The sequence below is a fragment of the Megalobrama amblycephala genome, linkage group LG8 (genome assembly GCF_018812025.1).
Source record: "Megalobrama amblycephala isolate DHTTF-2021 linkage group LG8, ASM1881202v1, whole genome shotgun sequence".
Taxonomy (NCBI): Eukaryota; Metazoa; Chordata; class Actinopteri; order Cypriniformes; family Xenocyprididae; genus Megalobrama; species Megalobrama amblycephala.
Genome location: NC_063051.1, coordinates 27,901,229 through 27,927,249, shown reverse-complemented (window position 1 = coordinate 27,927,249; position 26,021 = coordinate 27,901,229). Strand labels below are relative to the sequence as shown.

At 37.0% G+C, this 26,021-nt stretch overlaps 1 protein-coding gene across 1 annotated transcript in view; it reads right to left on the bottom strand.

The window, feature by feature from the left end:
- Positions 1-26,021, bottom strand: part of abcc4 (ATP-binding cassette, sub-family C (CFTR/MRP), member 4) — a 44,659-nt gene that overhangs the window by 14,998 nt on the left and 3,640 nt on the right. The window contains exons 3-19 of the mRNA XM_048200333.1: positions 22,889-23,009; positions 21,052-21,276; positions 20,555-20,644; positions 17,162-17,325; positions 15,760-15,885; positions 14,951-15,200; positions 13,237-13,344; positions 9,471-9,560; positions 9,159-9,350; positions 8,760-8,854; positions 8,397-8,483; positions 4,755-4,851; positions 4,460-4,669; positions 4,100-4,237; positions 3,962-3,999; positions 695-798; positions 460-606 (exon numbers count right to left, since the gene is read on the bottom strand). Coding sequence (XP_048056290.1) covers positions 460-606; positions 695-798; positions 3,962-3,999; positions 4,100-4,237; positions 4,460-4,669; positions 4,755-4,851; positions 8,397-8,483; positions 8,760-8,854; positions 9,159-9,350; positions 9,471-9,560; positions 13,237-13,344; positions 14,951-15,200; positions 15,760-15,885; positions 17,162-17,325; positions 20,555-20,644; positions 21,052-21,276; positions 22,889-23,009 — 2,282 coding nt within the window. The remainder of the gene's footprint in view (positions 1-459; positions 607-694; positions 799-3,961; positions 4,000-4,099; positions 4,238-4,459; positions 4,670-4,754; positions 4,852-8,396; positions 8,484-8,759; positions 8,855-9,158; positions 9,351-9,470; positions 9,561-13,236; positions 13,345-14,950; positions 15,201-15,759; positions 15,886-17,161; positions 17,326-20,554; positions 20,645-21,051; positions 21,277-22,888; positions 23,010-26,021) is intronic.

The window sequence follows — 26,021 nt, the reverse complement described above, 5'->3', positions numbered from 1 at the left end:
AAATACATTGCACTACCATAGTAACTACATTATTTTATGAAGAGGTACCAAACGCCAACTAGGTATTGGCCGAAGCTGAACAATGACAATGACAATTGATAAGCTTAATCAATTACTTAATAGCAATTAATCAATCATCCATTAATAATGAACATCTTTATCCAGTATCAAAGTATCAGGCACTACCATCACTCTACCATAGAATTTCTTATAAGAGCCCAATATTGAGATACTATATGGAGTCTGTGTATGAGGGATTTTGTTTGTTGAGTACAGAAAGAACAGTACAGAACAGATAAATTGCTAAGAACTAAGAAGATCCAGATTAGACTAAGAAATAGGAAAGGGAGACATTTCACAGGATGTGCTGCCCTCTGTTGGTCACTTTCAACACTGCCTCTCAACCTAGCTTAATAAACAGACAGGAATATAACAAGTCAGTCCTGTTTTTGAACTCACCAATAGGGTTGATGTCAAAGAATCGGACCGGGGTTCTCAGGATGCTGTTGAACATGCGGCTGTGCAATGTCTCTGTTGCTCTCACCAGAGCGTTAAACATCATCAGACCGCGCATGAAGCCAAAGATGATGGTGGCTCCTGTTAAACCTGATGAAGATAAGCAAAGATAAACAATTTGGAGACACATGCAACAGGTCTACATTTATACTTTAGCTGACTTCGATTACGAGCATACCTGCATAGATTCCCAGATAGAAATCCAGGTTGAGCGGTTGAGTCGTGTTAGTGCCGTTTGTTAAAGTGACGTTAGCGGAGTCCAGCTTCTCCTGCTCCGTGGCCCTGTCAATCACAAAATAATGACATTACAGTAGCTAGTAAATCACCAGAACATCACCACATCCATTCTGCACATCCAGCTATTAAGCACTACTTTAGGTTGTGTAACAAACTGACCCCAAAGCAACTTCGACATCTCTGAAAAATATGCTAATTGTATTTATTAGAAAAATTCATAAACATTCATATAATTCTTAAACAGTTTTACAGAGTTTTCAAAATGTCTGTACACATTTTTACCCAATTGGTGATGTCTGGGGGCATTTTGACCCCCACACATGTGTAAATTTTGCTGAAATTTACACATAACAGAAGGGTTAAGTCAAATGTGTAGCAAGGTATTTTCAGGTGTTAAATTAGTGGTTTTAGATTTTACATATATTTCATATTTGACATACAATAACTCAGAGAAGAAATAAGGTAGGAGGACAATTCTTTTTTGGTGATGTTCCTCTATATGTGAGCTGTATCTGGATCAAATTTTGTGATCCCATAAAGAAATCAAAAGTTACAGCATTTGGAACCAAGGTAGCCTTTTTGTTTGTCCATTGGCACCCCCTGATGGGCATTTTTAAAATTGTTCTTGTGAACGGCTTATTGGATTATGTTGATCTTGGACTCATTTTAATCGTGAGAATCCACTTTAAGTAACGATGTGCCATTTTCTACAATCTATGCATATGTCATGAAGTTATAAGTGGAAATGCCAAGTGATAGCTACATTTTAGTTTTAGTTAGCATCTGTGCGCCTGTGGAGTTTTATGTGTTGTAATTGCATGATCAATATCTCGTGATTGGCTTATTGGATTATGCTGATGTTGGACTCATTTTAATCGTGAGAATCTGCTGTAAATAATGTTGTTCCACAATCGGAGCATGTTTCTTGAAGTTAGGAGCCGAAACGTGACAAATGCTGCATCAGTTTATTATTTACATATGGGTGTTGTGGGACTTCACGTACAAACCCGATTACAAAAAAATTGGGACACTGTACAAATTGTGAATAAAAACAGAATGCAATGATGTGGAAGTTTCAAATTTCAATATTTTATTCAGAATACAACATAGATGACATATCAAATGTTTAAACTGAGAAAATGTGTCATTTTAAGGGAAAAATAAGTTGATTTTAAATTTCATGGCACCAACACATCTCAAAAAAGTTGGGACAAGGCCATGTTTACCACTGTGTGGCATCCCCTCTTCTTTTTATAACAGTCTGCAAACATCTGAGGACTGAGGAGAAGTTTAGGAATAGGAATGTTGTCCCATTCTTGTCTAATACAGGCTTACAGTTGCTCAACTGTCTTAGGTCTTCTTTGTCGCATCTTCCTCTTTATGATGTGGCAAATGTTTTCTATGGGTGAAAGATCTGGACTGCAGGCTGGCCATTTCAGTACCCGGATCCTTCTTCTACACAGCCATGATGTTGTAATTGATGCAGTATGTGGTCTGGCATTGTCATGTTGGAAAATGCAAGGTCTTCCCTGAAAGAGACGACATCTGGATGGGAGCACATGTTGTTCTAGAACTTGGATATACCTTTCAGCATTGATGGTGCCTTTCCAAATGTGTAAGCTGCCCATGCCACACGCACTCATGCAACCCCATACCATCAGAGATGCAGGCTTCTGAACTGAGCGCTGATAACAACTTGGGTTGTCCTTGTCCTCTTTAGTCCGCGTCCCAGTTTTCCAAAAAGAACTTCAAATTTTGATTCGTCTGACCACAGAACAGTTTTCCACTTTGCCACAGTCCATTTTAAATGAGCCTTGGCCCAGAGAAAACACTGCGCTTCTGGATTTTTAGATATGGCTTCTTTTTTGACCTATAGAGTTTTAGCCGGCCACGGCGAATGGCACGGTGGATTGCGTTCACCGACAATGTTTTCTGGAAGTGTTCCTGAGCCCATGTTGTGATTTCCATTACAGTAGCATTCCTCTATGTGATGCAGTGCCGTCTAAGGGCCCAAAGATCACGGGCATTCAGTATAGTTTTCCAGCCTTGACCCTTACGCACAGAGATTGTTCCAGATTCTCTGAATCTCTGGATGATATTATGCACTGTAGATGATGATAACTTCAAACTCTTTGCCATTTTTCATATCAGAAACTCCTTTCTGATATTGCTCCACTATTTTTCGCCGCAGCATTGGGGGAATTGGTGATCCTCTGCCCATCTTGACTTCTGAGAGACACTGCCACTCTGAGAGGCTCTTTTTATACCCAATCATGTTGCCAATTGACCTAACAAGTTGCAAATTGGTCCTCCAGCTGTTCCTTATATGTACATTTAACTTTTCCGGCCTCTTATTGCTTACGTGTCCCAACTTTTTTGGAATGTGTAGCTCTCTTGAAATCCAAAATGAGCCAATATTTGGCATGACATTTCAAAATGTCTCACTTTCAACATTTGATATGTTATCTATATTCTATTGTGAATAAAATATAAGTTTATGAGATTTGTAAATTATTGCATTCCTTTTTTTTTTTTTTTTTTTTTTTTTTTTATGTTTTTCAGCAAATAACTAAAATTGTCTAGATTCATTGTAGTTCAGACTCTAAGCTTTCAAATGACACCTATTTTGTGATGACCTATTAGGTGGTGCCAACGGGCGGTACACCACGTTTTAGAATGATGACTCAGCACTCATTAAGACATTATAAACGCTTTACTGTCACTTTGATTAATTTAATTTATATATTTTTTAAAATAAACAAAACTTTAAAAACTGTAGAATATATGCATAAGTATATATAATTTACTTTACTAATAATTTACTAAAAGCATTTACAGTACATTAATGCAGTAATGCACTTAAAAGGATAGTTCACCCAAAAATGAAAATTCTGTCATCATTTACTCCCCCTCAAGTTGTTCCAAACCTGTATGAATTTCTTTGGTCTGCTGTACAAGCAGATGTCACCCCTCATTGTCTGCCATAGTGTTTTTTTCCCCCTACTATGGTAGTCAATGGGGGGCGAGATCTGCTTGGTTACTAACCTTCTTCCAAATATCTTCCTTTGTGTACAGCAGAACAAAGAAATTATAGGTTTGGAACAACTTGAGGGGGAGTAAATGATGACAGAATTTTCATTTTTGGGTGAACTATCCCTTTAAAAATGGAAGCTTAGCAGTGAAGATATTAATACTATAGATCACTCACCAATATGAAAGCCACCAGTCCTGAAGGATATAAAAAGCCTATGGAGCAGAAAACAGCATTAGCATGAATCTCTGTGTGTAAGCGAGAGGTCTTTCATTGTATAACTCTGAACCCCAGTAGCACAGCTATGCCTTTTACCTGTGCCAGCAGGTTGAGGACCACAAGCAGAATCAACATGAAGACATTGGCTCCAGCTCTAAAATACTTCCAATACATGCGAAATCCGATGGTCCCCTCTGAGCGAGTCTCCTCGACCATGGTATGCACATGGTCCACCTACCCATTACAAACAATTTTAGTTAGAAAGTTAGTCTATGTTCATGATCAGACAGTAAATAAAATCCCACCAATCCACTAGATGAAGTTATTCTGACCCATCTGATCTGTAAATGTGAATGTACAGGGAAAGTTCACCCAAAAATAACAAGAGAGTGAGTGAATCATGACAATTTTATTCTATTCCTTGCAAAAACCATGTGGTGGTGAAGTCACACCTACCGGCAGCTGATCGGATTCATCTTTAACAGACAGAACAGATGATGAATGGGAACGAACGGAGTTCTGGGAGATGGTCCGTCTGCGGGGGGAGCGAGGAGCCTCTCCTTTTTCACTCCCAACCTCCTCTTCCTCATCCTTCTTCAGCAGAGAGGTGAAATCCACTCCTGATTGCTGAAGCTCAGAGAATGTGCCGCTTGCCACCATGTGCCCCTGAGAGAGATCAAATTAGTTCACTTATGGTTCATTTATTCACCAGTGGATTGCAAATTGAATGGTGTGCAGTGCTACGGCTCACCTCCTTCAAAACCAGGATCTGATCTGCGGCCTTCAGGTACTGCAGCTGATGAGTAACCAAGATCCTGGGCTTCTCCTTCAGAATACCACAAATACACCTGCAAGGACAGTCAGTGCTCTTAATACTCACCTCAAAGAAAACATTAACATAAGTGAAAACAACAACTTTTGGTTCAGTAGTTTGAGGTTGGTAAGATTTGTTAATGTTTTTGAAAAAAAGTCTGAAATGGCTGAATTTATGTAATAAAAACTTATAGTAAAAATAGTAATATTGTGAAATATTTAGGCTTGTCACTATTCCTCAATTAAATTGGAGTACTCAATTTAAAAAAAAAAAAATCCTTGATTGCAATTTACCAGTGTTAAATAAGTGGCAAAATACCGGAAGGGGCACATTCCACGGACAAGAATCCATGAACCGCATTATTAAAACCATTTTAAAAAAACGTACTATAGCATTTAGTACGTTTTTATTTATTTATTTATTTGTTTGGGTTGCTTATAATGTTCATCTGGGAATGCTATTTGTGCCATTTCATCAGATTTATAAGGTAAATCATTTATAAACATACAGCAACACAGGAGACTTCAATATGTTTCTAAATATGCTAACTGTTCATCGTGATATCAAAATAAAAGTTTAAACCCTCGCTCTGAGTTTGCAATTTTGATGTCCTCATATTCAAGAAATTAACAGTGGCTGTAGCATTTCTTTTGTAAAGAAGTGGCCAAATATTAAGGATCAAGTAAACATCTGAATTAAATTTTGTTTGGGCAAAATTAAACAAGGATTTGAGCTGCTGTAAAGTGTAACAGCACCAGGCCGTTGGCGCCATCTGCAGGCATTTGTTATAATACATAATGTACATATGTCAAGATGATTGTTTATATTGTGTATTATATGTATTTTAAGTCTTGTTCTATAAAACCATATGATTACTTTTTGATATTATATGCTTTTGATACTTTATTTGAATCAAATATTATTGTCTCATTGCTATTATATATGTATTATAAGTCATTTAAAAGGCTTAGGCCTTGCTTAAGTCTATTTTTATTACCACACAAAAATCTGATTACTCGATTAATTGTCAAAATCGACAGATTACTTGATTACCAAAGTAATTGTTAGAAAGTCCTAGAAATATTATTACAAGTGAAAATAACTGTTTTCTATTTTAATCCATTTTAAAATGTAATTTATTCTTTGGAGTAATGATGCTGAAAATTCAAGTTTGTCTTCAGTCTTCAGGTTCACATGATCCTTCAGAAATCATTCTAATATGCTGATTTGCTGCACAATAAACATTTCTTCTTCTTCTTCTTCAAGAAGAAGAAACAGCTTTTGCTGCAAACTATATGTGAAGCATTTTTTCAGGGTTCTTTGATGAATGGAAAGTTCAAAAGAACAGCATTTATTTGAAATTGAAACTCATTTGTAACAATGTATAAATATTTACTGTCACTTTTGATTAATATTTAATGCGTTCTTGCTGAATAATAATAAAAGTGTAAGTGAAAAGTGATGGTGCTTTTTGGCACTGACACTAATGCAGGCAATGTTGTGACACTATTAGTGGACTTTTTCAGACCTGTAGATCATTCGCTTTGGTTCGCTTTTACAAGGCAACATTTGAAAGTGTATCAAAATGAGTTTATGCAAGTCACATGTGAGTTCACCGGTTTATGTTCCTCTGCATCAAGATCAAGATGGACTGATAAGTTCACTCAGCGGGCTTATTGTGGCTTTATCTGTAGCTGTTGTGACAAGCTATATGAATGTACCCTTGATTCCCGCTCTGACTGACTTATAAATTATATATAATTTATAATTTATAACGCAGTTAGAGTGGGAAACAAGGCTTGTCGGGACAGCATTCTTGCAATGCAGAGAAGAGCAATTACACAACATTTTAAGATGACGAGGCACTCTTTGGTTTTCAACCACAAAAACTCAGAATTGGACACTGCTGCTTTTTATATAAGACACTTCCCGTTATGAATTATGATACCGCTTGGTTTGTTGGATTGTACTGCTTTCTCACCTCAACGATCCTCTCCAGAGTTCATTTTCAATTGGGCCGAGACCACCTCGTTTAGGCGATTTCGGAGCGACTGTTTTGGTGCGGATCCGAGCATGATTGTCATGTTTATTTATGCCTAAACAAACTGAACTAAGGGAGGAAACACACCAGGTTCCGAAACAAATGCTCCAAAAGAGCCAGGTGTGAAAACGCCCTTACATTATCTTTCTTTTGAAAGGGTTCTTTTTAGTGAAAACTCACATTCAGATGTGCCTGACAGTCACTCCTACTCCAAATGAGCCAATATCCCAGAGTACATGATCATATGGTATCAAAATGGGGCCAAAATGTATGTTCCTGATGTCTTTGGCTACGTTCACACTGCAGGCTGAAACGACCCAATTCCGATTTTTTTGCCCCTATGCGACCTGTATCTGATCTTTTCATGACAGTCTGAACGACACAGATCCGATCTTTTCAAATGTGACCCAGGCCACTTGGGTATGTGGTCCTGAATCCGATACGTATCCGATCTTTTGAAATGCGACCTCCGTCTGAACGGCCAGGCCACATGTATCCGACCCGTATGTCATTGATACGCTACAAACGTCATAATTGTGCGTTGAAGTAGGCGGGAACGAGAAGATAAACAACAACCATGGCGGACGATGCTGCTGAGACCAGTCAATGGAAGGGAAGCGAGGTCACAGATTTAATTAATATTTGGGGTGACAGCTCTATTCAGGCCAAACTCGAGGGCTCTTATCGGAACCGGGCGGTTTACGAAAACATTTCCAGCGAAATGGCCGAGCGTGGTTACAGACGAGAAGATTGTAATTGTGCTGGCTCCGTTGGGAAAATAACTTTAATATTGCAAATAGAGCTCCGCTGTTGACTACACTGTTGTTGACATCCATGTTTAACGTTAGCTACTTCCGCAAACAACGAGTGACGTCGTTGACCGTTGCGTACTCTTCTGCGCATGCGGGTCACTTCTGGGTCATTTCACGTTCACACAGGAGATCACAAAAGGTCGCATTTAATTGAAAATGTGAACGGCCTTGCAAAAAAATCGAATTTTTAAAAAAAATCGGAATTGAGCATTGAGCCCTGCAGTGTGAACGTAGCCTTTGTCTTCGAACTGATGAGCTGCTGATACGGGCATGTGTAAATCAAGCAGTTTACTCGAAAGACAGAGCGAAATTAACTTTTTTTTTTTTTAATGGTTTCTAATGGTTTATGTAAAAAGATGAGTGAGGTGAGACTAATTTATTCACTTTATATGCTTTAGATATGTAAAACCATCCACGTTTCACATCATTATTGTATACATACACGTGATGTTACTGCATGATTATGTATTTGAACTGGTAAAATGTTTTTTGAACTGATTTATTGAAACTAACTGTCAGAAAGAACCAGATCGCGGAAAAGAATCAGACTTCCCATCACTAGTGTCTTGATATGAACTACTTTCATGAATTTTCAGACATTTTATGGTTTCTTTTTTTACTTTTTGGAGTTTGACAGTCCCTAAACACTAAAAGCTCTTATTGTATGGAAAAGAACAGCATGAAGACAATCAAATGCAACAGGATCCGTGAAGAGTATGGACTTACTGTTCAAACAGGTGTCTTCCCACTTCAGCATCCACTGCACTCAATGGATCATCCAACAGGTAAATGTCAGCATCCTGATACACAGCCCTAAAACCCACAGACAGTAACTGGTCTGCATCAAAATATAATAAAACAGCTCTAAAATATACACTTCCTATTAGCAAATATATGCAAGTTTGCTTATATAGAAATGGCTTATGGTTGACTTTCCCCCCACTTTACTATGTATTATTCACCTTACGAAATGTCAATGTTTATATATATATATATATATATTTTCTTTTTTTCTTTCTTGTTTTGCTCAGACTAATGTATCCGTTAAGGTTAGGAAAGGGGTTGTGTTTATTTAACAGGTTGGGATACCTGGCCAGGTTGACTCGAGCTTTCTGCCCTCCACTGAGAGTTGCTCCTCTGTCTCCGATCACAGTCAAATCTCCATCAGGAAGCAGCTCCATGTCCTATATGACAAAGAAAGAACTACAATTTTAGTATACTACAGTTTGCTTATAATAACTTTAGCTTTATGCTGGTATAGATGTCAATTTAAACTTTTATAGCTTTGGGGAGAACCAAAAATACTAAAACTAGTGATGTCAATTTAATGTGTTATTTGATGGAATTAATGTTTTTCTTTAAAATAATCCCGGTACATAAATAGAAAATTACACTGAAAAGACAAAATACAACAATTTAATATGGAAGTAGATGGAAAAGATCAGAAAGGCAAGAGTGTGATGGATGAATAACTAATAAGCGATTCACCCTTTTGAGTGCACAGGCTCTGAGGACCCTCTCATATCGCTGGGGCTGCAGCTCCTTTCCAAACAGTATGTTGCTGCGAATGGTCCCTGGAAAAACCCAAGGCTGCTGCGAGGCATACGTCAGCTCACCTTTGACCTTTATAACACCCTTTTCTGCTGGAAGCTCTGCCAGAACAGTGCTGAGGAGAGAGGACTGCAGGATACAGGTGATGATTAGTAACTAAAAACACTTGTGGTTGACATGATCACTTCTATTTTAATTTGCAAACTTGGGAAGTTTGGGAAGTCAGAAAATGGAATTATTGTGACTGACCTTTCCAGCCCCCACAGGACCAATAACAGCCAGAAGTTGACCTGGCTTCACAGTAAAAGACACGTTTTGTAATGTTGGTGCGTCAAGAGTCTGCCAAATAAAAAGGAGAAAATATATTAATCTTAACATGAAAAAAGGGCAAACCATTTCACGAGAAATTAATAAAAGCTGCAAAAACATTTCATAATGTTACAACAAATTTCTATTTCAAATACATTTTGTTCTTTTGACATTTCTATTCAATTTTGAATTCTGAACAAAAATGTATCAAAAAGAAATATTGATTGAGCAGCAAATCAGCATATTAGAATGATTTCTGAAGGATCATGTGACACTGAAGACTGGAGTAAAGATGCTGAAAATTCAGCTTTGATCACAGGAATAAATTACATTTTAAAATATATTAAAACAGAAAACAGTCATTTCATATTGTACTGCTTTTTTTGTACTGCTATACTGCTTTTACTGTATTTTGATCAATTAAATGCAGCTTTGATGAGCATGCAGATTTGGTGTGCTTGTCACAAACTTAAAGAACAAAAATCTCACCTTCAAAAGGGCATAATTACCAATATATATATATAATTGTTCATATATATATATATATATATATAATTGTTCATATATATATATATATATATATATAATTGTTCATATATATATATATATATATATATATATATATATAAAATTTAAACAAATTACAAACAATACAACAAATACTATAGAGATACAAATTAAATAAACTTGTTTTTCAGATACAGTAGGTTTATATATCATTTTTTTTAATCTTTTGTTGTTTTATTAACATTAATGACAAATACTTAATTAGGCTATGGTCCCTTTAAGACCAAATCCATGGATACTAACACGTATCCTGTTTTCACCCAAATGTTTACGTCCACTTAAGCCATAACCGACTGTATTTATGTGACATATTCAGGCGCAAGGAGAACTGATCGCTGGCCTGTGTCATTCAGCGTGATTCCACCTATCCCACCTTCACTAATCGATAACGATTAACGATAACCAATGTGTGGGTTGTCATCATTAATTTTGAAGTATTTCCACACCCCTGAGGCTGACATTGTTTCTGCTGCTGCCGTCGGTGTCTCTGTGCATGGGAAATTCTGTCAGTTACATCACATGAGGTATCGGTCTTTGGTATCGGGGGGATTTTTACGAGTACGAGTACAAGTACACAAGCTTGGTATCGGGCACGATACCAATAATGGTATCGGTGCATCCCTAATTTTAAACAATATCTCATTGAACACAAAAACAATTTCCAAAATGTTGACAAGACTAAGTTTTATAAAACATCTGTTTAACTTGAAAGTAACATGAAAGTAAGGTTAATAATTAACTTGGAGAACAAAATTTTCAGTTTTACTCAAATTAGGGTGATGCAAAAATGAGAACACCCCACTGAAAGTCTCTGGAGCAAAGCTAAATTTTAGACTAAAAATGTCTAATTTAACAAGAATTCAACCACAGGTGAGTCTAATTATTCATTACACTGGTGTCCAGCAGACAGTTGGCTATAAAAGGGTGTTAAAACCCCTTCCCATTTCATGCTGTCAGCAATGGCACCACATGGAAGAGGAATGTCACGAGACCTGAGAAAGAAAATAATTTCTTTACACCAGAAAGGTGAAGTCTACAAGAAGATCAGCAAAACTTTACTTAGTCAGAATACTGTAGCAAAAGTGGTACAAAAATTTAAAGATGGAACTGCAACCATCTCACAGAGACGTCCAGGTCGTCCACGGAAGTTAACACCTCGACAGGAGCGTCTTCTGATGAGAAGGGTTGAAGAAAATCGGCTTGCAAGTTCACTGCAGTTATCTAAAGAAGTAGAAAGCCAAACTGGGGTGACTATTTCTCGTGACATAATATGGCGTACACTGCAGAAGAATGGTATGCATGGGTGCCGTCCACGAAAGAAGCCTCTCCTAAAGCCCAGGCACCAAAAAGCCCGCCTAGAGTTGCCTAGCCCATGCTGACAAAGATGAAGACTACTGGGACTCTATACTCTGGAGTGATGAGACCAAGATAAATGTTTTTGGAACTGATGGCTTCAAAACTGTATGGCGTCGCAAAGGTGAGGAATACAAAGAAAAATGCATGGTGCCTACAGTGAAACATGGTGGTGGCAGTGTCTTTATGTGGGGCTGCATGAGTGCTGCTGTTGTCGGCGAGCTGCATTTCATTGGTGGCATCATGAATTCACAGATGTACTGCTCAATACTGAAAGAGAAGATGCTACCATCACTCCGTGCCCTTGGTCGTCGAGCACTTTTCCAACATGACAATGATCCTAAACACAAATATAAGGCCACTGTTGGATTTCTGAAGAAGAACAGGGTGAAAGTGATTCAGTGGCTCCTGATCTGAACCCAATCGAACACCTATGGGGAATTCTGAAGAGACAAGTTGAGCATCATTCTCCATCCAGTCTCTAAAAGAGGTCATTCTTGAAGAATGGAAAAAGATAGATGTTGCAAAATGTCGCCAACTTGTTCATTCCATGCAAGACTTGGTGCTGTCATTAAAAATCATGGAGGCCATACAAAGTACTAGATGTACTAGTTTTTGTTGTGGGGTGTACTCATTTTTGCATCACCTTAATTTGAGAAAAACTGAAAAATGTGTAATCTAAGTTATATCATTAACCTTACTTTCATGTTATAAGTTAAACAGATGTTATATTAAACTTAGTCTTGTCAACATTTTGGAAATTGTTTTTGTGTTCATTGAGATATTGTTTAAAATGTTACTTTTCAACATTTACGCTGAGCACTGTATATACACTTTATTATACAACTTATATTGTACTTATTTCATTATTACCTAAGCAAACTTAACGAATAAGAAATGCACTTTTTCTTCCAAGAAAATGGAGTATAACACTGATGTCCCTTCCCTCTTAATGCCATCTTTGATGGTAGCCAAAGTCCCTTTCAAGGAAAGTCTGTTCACTCGGCGGCCATATTTGCAACAACTCCGGGCAGCTATTTTGGGCATCCAAGACCAAGTTGTATCTATTTGAATGGGGTAATCCTGAAATCTCAAAAACTGCTTGCCGAAATCATAATTAAATAACATATTTCGAATCAGCAACAAAATCTGACATGAACCGTCCCATAAATGTTGTTACTTATGCTCAAATAGCATAAAAAAAAAGCTTATTTTTCAGGCTAGATGAGTCAATGCGCATGTGCAGTCCTAAGTGAGTCTCAGGTTTCTATGGGAACCGGAGCCTCTAACAGCAGCTGCAGTGACGCCATAACTTTATAAATCAGCAAATGGCTCTTTTATTCACAAAGCAGGACGTATTTTACCATATTGCGTTTTGCAGTTTCTCTTTCATGACTAATAGGAGTGAACAGTCTTTCTATATCTATATCTTTGTTGTAGCCCATTGGCAATTCTGTGATTCAGAATCACAGAGAGAACTATTTGTTCAATTGATCATAATATTACAAGTATCACTACTAATTAAAACAAACAACATCTACACTAAATAATTCATTTTATTATTACATTTTATCTACTACAAAAACATTTGATAAAATAAATAAGGAAGCCAAAAAAAATAAAAGTCACTGTAATTGAGCTAACATGCTTTTCGGATAAAAGATAAAATTTCTAGAAAACTTCAGCTGCTCGATGGACACTATATAAGCTTGCAGTTCTGCATTTCCAAAAGTATAAATCTGGGGAAGGTGTGTGGACTTTATATATTTATATACACTGAACTCACCTTGTCCCAGTAACATATGAGATCCTGAATCTCCACAGACGCCTCTTTTTTCTCCTCCTGAGAAAGTGGGACATGGGTTTTCACAAGCTCATCGAGCAAGAGGAACTTCTACGTGAGACAGAAAGACCACAGACACTCATGATGCATAAACACAAGATCATCACACAAAAAACTGCTGTAATAACACTCTGACAGTGTAGTCGCAGTACTTTGGAGTTTCTGTGGTTAACGCAAATTAGGATTGTCCAACAAGCAGAAGAATTGAGTTCAGTGTGATCAAATCGCAAAATAAATGATCAGCTTTTTCTAAACAGACACTCCATGATTACAAAATCTGCAGGTTCATGTTGGACTTATGCAACAGTAGCTGCGTCAGTGGGAACTTTGGAATAGATCTAAAATTAACCCTGAAAATGACACCTGCAGCACTTCAGCACAACCAGAGAAGCCAGAGATTTATATCTTATTAGTTACGGCATAACATTTCACTCATTTGTTATTTGTATCGAGAGTTGTATATTTATGTTATATAAATTCTGCTCATTTATAATGTGTAAGTTTCTGAAAATATAAATTTCTCAATTTTAATCGATTCTCATTTTGATGAACCGTTATCGATTCTTAAATCCCAAGAATCGATCGTTGAGTCTATGCTGTGTTCAGTTGATGTGTGTACAAAACTTCACTAAACAATATTTGTAGCACACCTCCCATCCAATAAACTGCAATAAGCTTTGTTACTTTTGATATCAAACAAAATCTTAGCTTTCAAATTATGTAAATTATACGCAATTCTAACAATTATCATCATTTTGTTGCTTTTGACATATACAGTAGCTGTGAAGCGATCATCTCATCCTCTTTACTACTAGTTACAGCACCAAATAAACATGAATGAACATCAGTGGGCTGTTGCTATTTGTGAAGCTATATAAATTATTAGGCCTTTTTCTTTGATTCACATGCATTGATATTGTCAGATATTTTCTTTCAGCTGCCTTCTCAAACGTTCAAAACGGATGAACGTCCATGTTCCGTGTGATTGGCTGTTTGCTGCACATGTCACACTTTCAGGTGCACATGCTTCAGAGTTAATCTCAAACTCTGGATCAAACCTGAGTTGACAGAGAACACTTATACCGAGTGCTGTGAGACTGCTGAACCTGATCTAAACCAGGTTGGATTTATCTCTAAACCTACTCTGAAACTCAGAGTTTGTTCAGTTAGCTTCATGCAACAGGCCTCAGAAGGTATGTTGAAACTTTTGTTGAGACTTTTGTATAACTCACTGAAATATATCAAGCTTGTGAATCAAAATTGAATCAAATCATGTAGGGCTGGGCGATATATCGCATGAGATTGTCACGCGCATTTTGTCAGTAAAGCCGGTTCCCTGATTACCGCTAAATCGCCATCACCTGCTTTCAAATGGAGCGGCATTTAATAGACAGAGCCGTAGTTCACTGTCAAGCTACGCAATATCGCGTTCATTATCGAAGGCGATTCATCTGTGATAATGAACGCGATATTGCGTTTACAAAAGAGATATACAAAAGAGATGTTAAACTTATTGCATTGTGGGATACAATATTCCATGTAGTATGCTCTAGTTTTTCTTTCAAGATTGTAATAATTTCCATTGCTTTCCCAGACACAACTTTAGGTTTTCCATAAACTTCATTGTGATTAGTTTTTCTAATGATGGAGGTTGTACCTTGATCCTCCGGATGCTGATGGCAGTCTCAGATACTTTCTCGATTGCGGAAGGGAAGAACAGAGTAACGGTGAGGCGGACGGCACCGTACAGCGACACGGCCACGAACACACGACTGGCAGAGATGGTGTTGCCCACTAGCACGTACACGGTGAAGGTCACAAACAGGATGATTTTATTTGCCGTAAAGAATGCGGCCATATTCAGCCCACGGAGGTAAGAGCTACTCATGATTTTTGAGATCTCCTTCCTACAAGAAACAAAAAAAAAATAAGAGCATTATCTATTCATGCCTAAGAAATCACAAATCACAGTAATCTGTGTAATGTCTTTTTTCACAGTTAAAAAGACATTACATGCAGAACCACAGATAAGATTAAAAGAAGCACTGTTTGTAGCACTGCAAGTTTAAAGCTGATCAAGCTGATAAACATTGTTTTTGACATGCTGGCTGGCATTCACCCTAGTTCCCGAAACATACAACAAAAGAATGTAAACACAACCGGTTCTAGCCATGTGATGTTATGGCATTGACAGCATATGCTGCGCATTCTTTTCCATGGTCAGTTTTATAACCGTTTATATACAGCCACCTGAATAATATCAAATCCACTTTAATGGCAGAGGCATGTTCTATCACTCCCTTGAGTGACCTAAGATTTACAGATCTGTAAAATACAGTCATTTTAAGACCAAGTCAAAAGTAAAATCTTTGACAATGTGCTTGTCTTCAGTGAAGAATTCTGCTGACCTATGTCAGAGCCATAGCAGTATAATAAGACTAAATAAGTCTGCAGTATATAATTTACCTTCGTACATCATTAACCAGTGCTGCGAATGGCTTCTCCCAGGCATACATCTTAATTATACGTATACCAGATACCACCTCATTCATAGTACGTATCCTATTGTCAGTCAAGGCTGCGGTCTTACTCCTGTGAGAGAGAGAAACATACAGAGAGAGAGTGAGTGAGTGAAAGGGAGAACATTTTTGGGATATATTATAAAACATAAGAGTGATCCTGCAATTAGGAGCAAAAAAATGCAACTTCTTAAAACAAGGTTTCATCTTTGTTAAAACATATTACATGCCCTAGAATTGGATCTGACCATGTTCTTTAATCAACATAGAAATGGATTTTTGATATTGTGTCCGATGGTAATAAAGTGTGCTGGTAATAACTTTTTTACAAAAGAAAAAAAACAGTTGGATAAGTTGTGGACTTGCTAAAAGAAGTTGGCTAGCAGCCAATTAACTGAATTAAAATGTTCAAAGAAATAATTAAGCAATGACACCAAATTAAGGTCTCAGATCATGATGTGAAAATACATTTTTCGATTTTCATACTATCAGTCGTCTGTTCTGTCGTTGGCCTTTATTAAATTAATCTTTTTATGAAAAATAAAAGTTGTTTGAATGTTTGAAGTGATGGTAATGACAGGAGAATTGGGGGCATAGTTTACTTTAGGGAACTTTGAAAGGCAAAATACATTTTTCTGATTTAACACTTAATTATTATAGAGGGAGTTCACTATAAAGTCCAAGTAAAAAATTAAGAAATTCTGAAATATTTAAACTTAATATTTAAAGCATTTGAATTTAAAACTATTATGTATGTATTATTTTTCCTTTAAAGTAGCATGTTTTTTAGAGGAATGTTTTCTTTAAAATCGTCTTATGTGACAGAAAGGTTCCTCTAACTTGAATCATATGGATTTCAAACCCGAAGTCAGACCTTGGACAGAAAGAGTGCATAACCCCAGAAGGAAAGAGGATGTGGTTGCATGTGTGACTATGATCCATTGTGTTTGAGTACTGTGGTAACTTAAGACTGACCACAATAATGTCTTATAAATGACTTGATTGGAGATGATTAACATCTCATTATTGATAGAATAACTACTAGAAACAGAAAAATACACCATCTTCAGCAGCATACATTTGTTAATTATTTAATCAGAACTGATTTTTGAAAAACAAAAATGACTGAAATTATTACAGCCTATTAACAATTAAAAGGGCCAAGTTTTGTTTGCAGAGGTTAAGAGATAAATGTGTTTTACATGTTTTCTGAAGCCTACTTGACACTATTCACCATGACATGAGGAGCATCTTGTGACTGTGATTAAACCTTTCAACTTCACAGGATTCTGTTTTTCTGATCCAATTAAAAAAAAAAATCCCTGTCAAGAGTAATCCTGAGATTGTACCTGTACTTGGAAAACAGTTTCCCAAACATGGTCTGAAGTGGCATAAGAAAGACCAAAACTGCCATGCCTGCAAGGCATGATGGTCCGATCTCTTGCCACAGCAGACCAGTAACAGCTGCAGCTTGAAGAGGCCCCACCCACAGGAAGTGCAGAAAAATAGTCACCTGAGAAAACAGATGTAAACAAAACAGCATTAAACCATACTACTTCGTTATCAAAAAGAGACAGAGAAAAAAAATTAAAAGTACCATTCAGGGATTTTTAAAATATATATTATATATATATATTATATAAAAAGCACAAAGGCTGCATTTATTTGAATCAAAAATACAATAAAACATAAATATTGTGAATTTTTATTACAATTTAAAATAACTGCTTTGTATGTACATTTTAAATATTAATGTATTTTAAAATGTAATTTATTCCTGTGATGCAAAGCTACATTTTCAGCATCATTACTCACATGATCCTTTAGAAATCATTCTAATTTGCTGATTTGATGCTCAAGAAACTTTTCTTATTATTACAGTATCAATGTTGAAAACCGTTATGTTGCTTAATATATTAATAAGCAATATAAATATTATTTGTGGAAACAGTGATGCATTTTTTTAGGATAATTTTATGAATAAATGACTGGAAAGTAAAAATACAGCATATATTTGAAATAGAAATCTTTTGTAACATTTTACTGTCACTTTTGATCCATTTAATGCAACCTTGCTGAATAAAAGTAAAAAAAAAATTCTGGATGCCATAATAAAATGCATCAGTGTTCATTTATTTAAGCTTTTAAATAGTGGCACACAACCATATGGGGTTGGTTTTGCTCCTTTATTCCAAATAAATAGATTATGATCCACAAATAAATGTAAAAAGATTCACAAAAATTAAACATATTCACAAACAAATCGAATGAGATCCACAAATATATGTTAGGAGTTTCACAAAAATGAATTACATTCACAAATAAATAAAATGAGATTTGCAAATTAAAAAACATACACAAATATGTTTTTATGTCACAAACAACTCTGTCTGGCATTCATTTGTGAATTTCTTCCTGTATATTTGTGGATGGCTTTCTGTGCATTTGTGGATCGCTTCTTGTGTATTTGTGGATCACCGCAAACATTTGTGCAGACAGAACCACAAATGGGTGACTCCCACCGATCTTTACATTTTTGTGGATCGTCATAATCTATTTATTTGGAATAAAGGAACAATTCTATCCCCATACAACCATGACGTTTACACATAGTTCATGTGAGAAAAATTTAGTGTAGTACTTGGGATATGGTGTACTGCAGGGGTCATCAACTATATTTGTCCAAGGGCCAGAATTTTTCACTGCAGACTCTGTAAGGGCCAGATACTCGTAATATAAAATAAAATTCGAATTGTATCCTAATACTGTATGTTATTATTTGATATACTAATTCTAATTCCAAATTTATGTTATTTTTTACATATTACCTGTACTGCAGCAAGCCACCAGGGGGCGATAGCGATATTTTAGGCTTCATATTTGTGAGGCTTTCAAGCTGTCCATCACTGTCACGCAATTGTGCGCAAATCCCAGGCAAGGAAAATTTTGACATTTGTGAAAAAATGAGCACGTGAAACAATAAAAGATGTTCAATGAGAGAACGCGTTTATCGTCATTCTTGACTGAAGGCAGGCTATGGCACAAGCTACTTTTCAGAAGGCTTTTTGTTTCGTTAGATTAAAAATAAAAAACGGTTCTCATTCCCCCTTGAATAAGGCCGGCGACACACTGGCTGCGTGAGCGACTCAGCTGCGTGGCGTGTCCGTTTTTATTTCGGCTCCCATATTTAACAGGTTGGAGTTTGCACACTGAGACACGCGTCTCAGGCGCGCTCGAGCCACGCAGAAAACGCGTGCATGCTAGAAATAGAACCGACGCGTGTTCCAGCAACGGGAGTGTTCTCTGGCTAGAGCGCAGAACAGCGGAGTTTGTGCATGTCTGAGCTTGTGTTTTGTTGCTTTGACATTGTGGAAAATAGAATAATAGACAAAATGTATTAGCATTTTTACCCGTTATTATCAATCTAAATTAATCTCGTTTTAATTTAACTTAATTTCGTTTTTCTTTGTTTAAATTTCTGTGTCAATTTGTTAGTCAGAAAATTATTAGACTACCTTAAAAGTATTGCTTAATTGAACAGACCTGTGTGTGTGCGTTTTATATCACTAGTGCAGTGTCCGTTCTCGGAGCATAAGCCCTGCCCGCGTGAGGTGCGCCGCTTCCCGCTCGCGCTGCTCTAACTGTAGTTTACTAAAAGTTTATTAATTCTGAATGTGTCGCGTCTCGCGTGTCCATCTATATTGCACCAAATGCGACACTGCACTCCCCTGTGAAGTCGATTGGATGAACGGTTCTCGAAATAATAAAAATGCAAACGGATATACAGACACAGATTCCTGCCTTTATTAGAGAGAAAAATATGTTCAGCCCCTCTCTCCGAAGCTTCGAATAGTCGATGTTCATCAAAAAATGGTATTCGGACCAGCCCTAAACTTTTTCCTCTTACAAGGCTATTCCTGAATTCAGTATTATTCTGGGGGCCGGATGGAAATCTCTGGCGGGCCGGATTTGGCCCGCGGGCCGCCAGTTGACGTTGCATGGTGTACTGCATTTGTAGTATTATATTTCAAACAGCCCAAGAAATTATTTCACAATCCACAAAAGGAGCTTGAACTTCAAAGTTCTAATTTTGGGTAACGTGCCCTGAACAAAAACAGAACTTCCTGTAATTCTTAATAGAACCCCTCTGATGTCTGCTGGTAAATGCAGGAGAAACGCCTCAAAGGACAGATTTAAAACAATGACATTCCTATTTGGATTAGACATAACTGCTCAGATAGAATGTACATGGTTTAAAATGATGTCATGTGTGGTTTATGGAGCTGCATTAGATCTCTAAAGTAATGTTTCATGCCACAAAGCCAACACATAATGTTGAGAGTGACAATAACTCATCTGAGGGAAAGTCCACTTTATGAATGAGTACAGTTTAAAACTGTTTAACTAATCATTTTAATTTCCTAATAATCTGGAGTCCGGCCGTAAATGCACAAAAGGTTAAGACAAACTATTTGCGACCTCTCCTAGTCCTCTGAATGCTAGCCAACCTGTTACCCGGTAACACAAGCCCTTTACAGTAAATCACTCGTGCTGACTTTGGCTGTTTTAACTGGAAAATTAACTACACAAAACAATTCCCTGACCAAACAAGTGCTATGTCTAATTCTTAAAAAAAAAAAAAAAAAACAACACTGAAAAAGACCTGCTTCAAAAACAGGAAATGGACAACCTGTGACCATAACACTTAAGTGGAAGACAAAGAAGTTATGGAAATTTCCTACCTCGTCAAACTTGTTGACGTCATTCGACAAAAGGTTAACAATCTGCCCTGTGGTGGTTTGGCCCATAGCTGTGGCACTAAGGCACAGCGCCTACAAGAAATAACAATTGGAGAGGTTTATGGGACAAATTGTGATAAGCAATAACCCACAGCCAATCCAAAAAATTAAATAAAAATAAAATAACAATATTATTAATAATAATAATAATAATAATAATAATAATAATTAAATAAATAATTCCTATCGCTTACATCTATAGACACATTATAAAAAAAAAAAAGAGATGTGGTACACTCACAAAATAAAAGTACAGAGGATTTTTTTGGTCCATTCTTTGAAGAATGTTAGAATCCAGACATTGTATACAAATATTGTATTTATTAAAAATCCTGGTACTACCATTTGATACTAACACTGTAACTTGGCACCTCCTCAGCACTTTTTTTTTTTTTTTTTTAAGAAGGTTTTTATTTGATTTTATTATAAGAAAATCTTACCTTCCTGTAGATCATGTGGCACATTGCAATGCGGATTTTCATTCCAGCTCTTTGGACGTGGTAAAAGTAGAGGTGGTGAAGTAATGCCAGACCCAGAGTGGAGAGAGAGACGCCTGCTGCATATCCATAAGCTTTGTACAAAGCTGCCATGTTATCGGGGTCATAACTCTCAAAATACCGAATGAGTTGTCCTAAAAACACTGGTTGGATCACCTTAATCACCTCCTATAATGGGGAAGAGGAGACATCAGATAATAATATAAAAACAATTGTCCTGTTCTACTTGTATGTATAAGGTCCTATGAAATCCCCCCCCAAAAAATATTCTGATATATTTTATATTTTGATACATGAGTGTGTGTACAGTATTTGACTGTTCGCATTCAAGCCCAATAATGGGGCTTTCACACAGGACGCGGAATGCGCTGCGCTGCACTATGAAACCCATTTATTTCAATGGCTTGCGCTGCACTGGGACGGTTTGTTGCTGCGTCGACCAAAGCGCACGCGCAGTGGAGCGCACCATTGGTTCAAAGTTCACCAAGTTCAAAATAGTTCAACTTTTGCCGCTGTGTTCTTTGACGATTACCTGTGCGACCAATATAAACGAGGCATCCAAACAAGCGTGGAAAGCAAAATGGATGAACAGCTAGTACGGTGTGTGTCGGAAGTTCCGGAGCTATGCAATACAAGTTTGTGATCGGGAGAAAAGCTGTGTCATGACAGACATTGTCAAGAGCTCTTCTTCTTCTTCTTCTTCTTCTTCTTAGCAGGGCTAGTGCTATCGTTCGGTTCTCAGCACGGGACATACATATTTTGCTGCTGACCGAAAGGTGGAACAACAATCAAATGACTAGATGTATAGAACTGCCGCTAAAAGTTTTGAAAACTGCGCCTACTTTGCTCTGGCCAGCGTAGCGCAAACCGCTTTGTATCTGAAGGGCTGTGCTGAACCTAGCAGCAAGCGCAGCGCATTCCGTGTCCTGTGTGAAAGGGCCATAAGGCACCAAAAAGAACTCAATTCAGTACTCACTGGGTACTGCATTTTGCACTTCAACGGTTTAAAAAGCACTTGTTTTTAAACCACAATGCTTAAAAATGCATGCAAATGATACACTTTCTTGACAGCGCAGCACGGAAACGCCACATGAGCATAACCACGATAGAGACAATTTTCCAAAATCTCTACCGGTAAACAAATTTCTACAGGTATCGCCCACCCTTAATAGGGCCCTATATGTACCATGTACTTAATAGCTAGGTAGGTACTTACCCTGAACCCAACCATAAACTTAAATAAATAATATTTGTTAAGGTTATTATTATAGTCATTTATATTTATATTATAGTATTTACTTTATATTACTCAGTACTTTCTTTTGTAAATACACTATAAGTGAATGTACTGTAAAATAAAGTGCAACCAAAATTCTAGGAGTTACCTAGAGGTACAAAAGGCTAAATTATGACAATTTTTCTATTTTTTGGTGAACGATTCATCTTTACATGCACTTTCCAATTGGTTCCAAAACCCCTGGAACAGTGGATATTGACCACCCTTCTCTCAGGTCTCGTGGATGTGCTATAAACACTCTTAAAACTGACTCCTGTGTGATGCACTTCAGGTGACTCGCATCAAGACGGTGAATCATCAACAGAATTTCTAAGATGTGCTGTGTCATTTGACAGCCAGTGGAGTTGGTTTAAAAATTAAACTAAATGTAGTGCGAATATACACCAGACTTGCAGTTAATTAGAGGGGGGCTTTACTTTGTGTACCATTTTCAAAAAAAAAAAAAAAAAAAAACATCATGCAAAGTCTCAGATCAGATCGTACCTCTATAAGAGTGAAGACTCCCAGTACTGCATAAGATTTCCAGTAGCACCTGATTATGGCTTTGGTAAGTTTTGGTTTCTTGAGTTCTTTGGTTGCTTTCTCCACTTCTTGGTCCCAGTAGCTATGAGTGTCGGAAAAAGAAAACAATGAGTAAGGCAAAATTAAAAAGGCTGATAGAGGACATCATAAAACAATCTGTGAATTATAATTCTCCTTTATTACCTACATTGTGTAATCTCACATACAACATAATGGTATAATTACTTCAACGTACAAACTTGTTCACCCCAGTCCACAAAATGATTTCACTACGAAGACATTTGTGTCACTAAAAATCTTGATTCTTTATTACACAGGAAAAATGCGGACCAAACAAGGTCCATTTCTAGCCAAATCAGGGAAACTACTAGAGCGCGTTTTCAAAACAGCTGCTTAGACTCTTCAGTTGATGTTTTCCAGCAGCAATGTCCGGCAGTAAATTTTACATTTGCAAATAACAGTTTACTTCAAGGCAGAACATTTGTGTTTACGCCTAGGCCCCGCCACTCTCCATGCTGCTGATCGCAGTAAAAGCTTCACTAATTAGTGTCAAAGCCCAGAGCTCTGTGCTAAACGAACCAGCAATGATCCATTTTAAAGTGTACGATTAGAGGCTAGAGAAACACTGTGTGTGGAAGTGCTTTTTAATGAAAGACAGGATTGTGTTCATCGTCATTCATTTTCATGCTTTCACGGCTGGAGAATGAAATTATATGAGAACTTTGTGGGAGACTGCTGATTATCAGTGGTTTTCTCTGCTGTATAAAGGGTCAGCAAATTATTTATCTGCTTATCTGTTCTTATGTAATAAAACCTCAAGGTGAAGAAAAAAACCTCAATAACATGATAGACTAATCAATCAGATGAATCGCCTTCGATAATGAACGCGATATTGCGTAGCTTATCAGTGAACTACGGCTCTGTCTATTAAATGCCGCTCCATTTAAAAGCAGTTGATGGCGATTTAGCGGTAATCAGGGAACCGGCTTTACTGACGAAATGCGCGTGACAATCGCATGCGATATATCGCCCAGCCCTACTTAGTGAGCAGTGATCTTTGTTACAGTGTGTGTTATGTGCTGTGTCTGTGAACAATCAGTAAAATCAAGACTAAAATAACAAATAACCACCATGAAATCTTCAATTGCGCAGTAACAAATATCCATTAATACCAAAGTAACCCATTTTACGCAACCCGTTTTACTAATGTGACATTTTTAAATGAAACAGGATATTCAATGAGCAAAAAAGTGATAAGATAAAACTTGACACTGGATACGTAATAGGGAATTTCATTTACTGGATGGTGAAAAGGGGCCATTCGATACCAGAACGTAAGCAAACCAGTCATGGGTTTGACTCCCAGGGAATACATGAACTGATAAAAATGTTTATCTTGAATGCAGTTTAATGGGTTTGTTCAGCCAAAAATGGAAATTCTGTCATCAATTACTCACCCTCATGTCGTCCCAACCCGTAAGACTTTCGTTCATCTTCGGAACACAAATCAAGATCTTTTTAATGAAATCTGAGAGATTTCTGTCCCTTCATTAACAGTGTATGCAAGTATCACTTTGATGTTTCAAAAACTTTGTAAAACTAATCCATATGAATTGAGCGGTTTAGTCCAAATTTAAGTTTAAGTCACTTTCAGATAAAAGTGTCAGCCAAATGCACAAATGTAATGTTAAGAAGAAGAAGAAGAAAGAAGAAGAAGAAAGAAGAAGAAGAAAGAAGAAGAAGAAAGAAGAAGAAGAAGAAGAAGAAAGAAGAAGAAGAAAGAAGAAGAAGAAGAAGAAGAAGAAGAAGAAGAAGAAGAAGAAGAAGAAGAAGAAGAAGAAGAAGAAGAAGAAGAAGAAGAAGAAGAAGAAGGAAGAAGAAGAAGGAAGAAGAAGAAGGAGGAGGAAGAAGAAGAAGGAAGAAGAAGAAGGAAGAAGAAGAAGGAAGAAGAAGAAAGAAGAAGAAGAAAGAAGAAGAAGAAGAAGAAGAAGCAGCTTTATTGCCAGGTATGTTGTTTACACATGTTATGAGTTTTAAACGGATTACTCCCTAATGTTTATCTAAACATTATCCAAAAGGCTGCATTTCATAAAAGCAAAAAAGGAAAGATTTTTCAGAGGTGGACCAGTTTTATTTGAATAAAGGTTAGAAAGACTTGTTAATTGATCACAATAAGACAAGGACCATGTATTTAAAGGTGCTCTAAGTGATGTGCTCTAAGTGATTTTAGGCCAAAAAATGTGTCACATACAGCAAACATCTCCTCACTATCCGCTAGCTGCCTGTCCCCTGAACACACTGTAAAAAAAATGCGGTCTCTGTAGTTGCCACAAGCTCTAAAACACAACGCAATAAAAACAAACTGGTGCAGCCTGGACCACAAAACATAATAAACATGCTCCAGCCAATAACCGACAAGAATGATTTTAAATGCGCGTTCATGACTGTTTCAGGAAGCACGGAGGGGAGGGGGAGGAGGAGGAGGAGGGAGGGTCTAGCTAGCCTCTGTTTTGTTTGACAACACTTTGAACGTCAACAGGAAGTTACTGCACCCAGGATCACTTAGAGCACCTTTAAGTTAGAGTAATTTCTGATTTTATGTAGACTTCAAGTTTCAGGCAGTCAAATAAGATGCACAGTCAACTCAGAAACATTAAATAACAGAAACATTAAATAATTGTTAGATAAAAGTGATGCCTCTGCAGCGTTTTGCACTTTTTTTGCAGTAATACATAAAAAGAATATTACAATTATTTTACAAAATAATACAAGCCCGATTCCAAAAAAGTTGGGACACTGTACAAATTGTGAATAAAAACAGAATGCAATGATGTGGAAGTTTCAAATTTCAGTAATTTATTCAGAATACAACATAGATGACATATCAAATGTTTAAACTGGGAAAATTGATAATTTTAAGGGAAAAATAAGTTGATTTTAAATTTCATGGCATCAACACATCTCAAAAAAGTTGAGACAAGGCCATGTTTACCACTGTGTGGCATCCCCTCTTCTTTTTATAACAGTCTGCAAACGTCTGGGGACTGAGGAGACAAGTTGCTCAAGTTTAGGAATAGGAATGTTGTCCCATTCT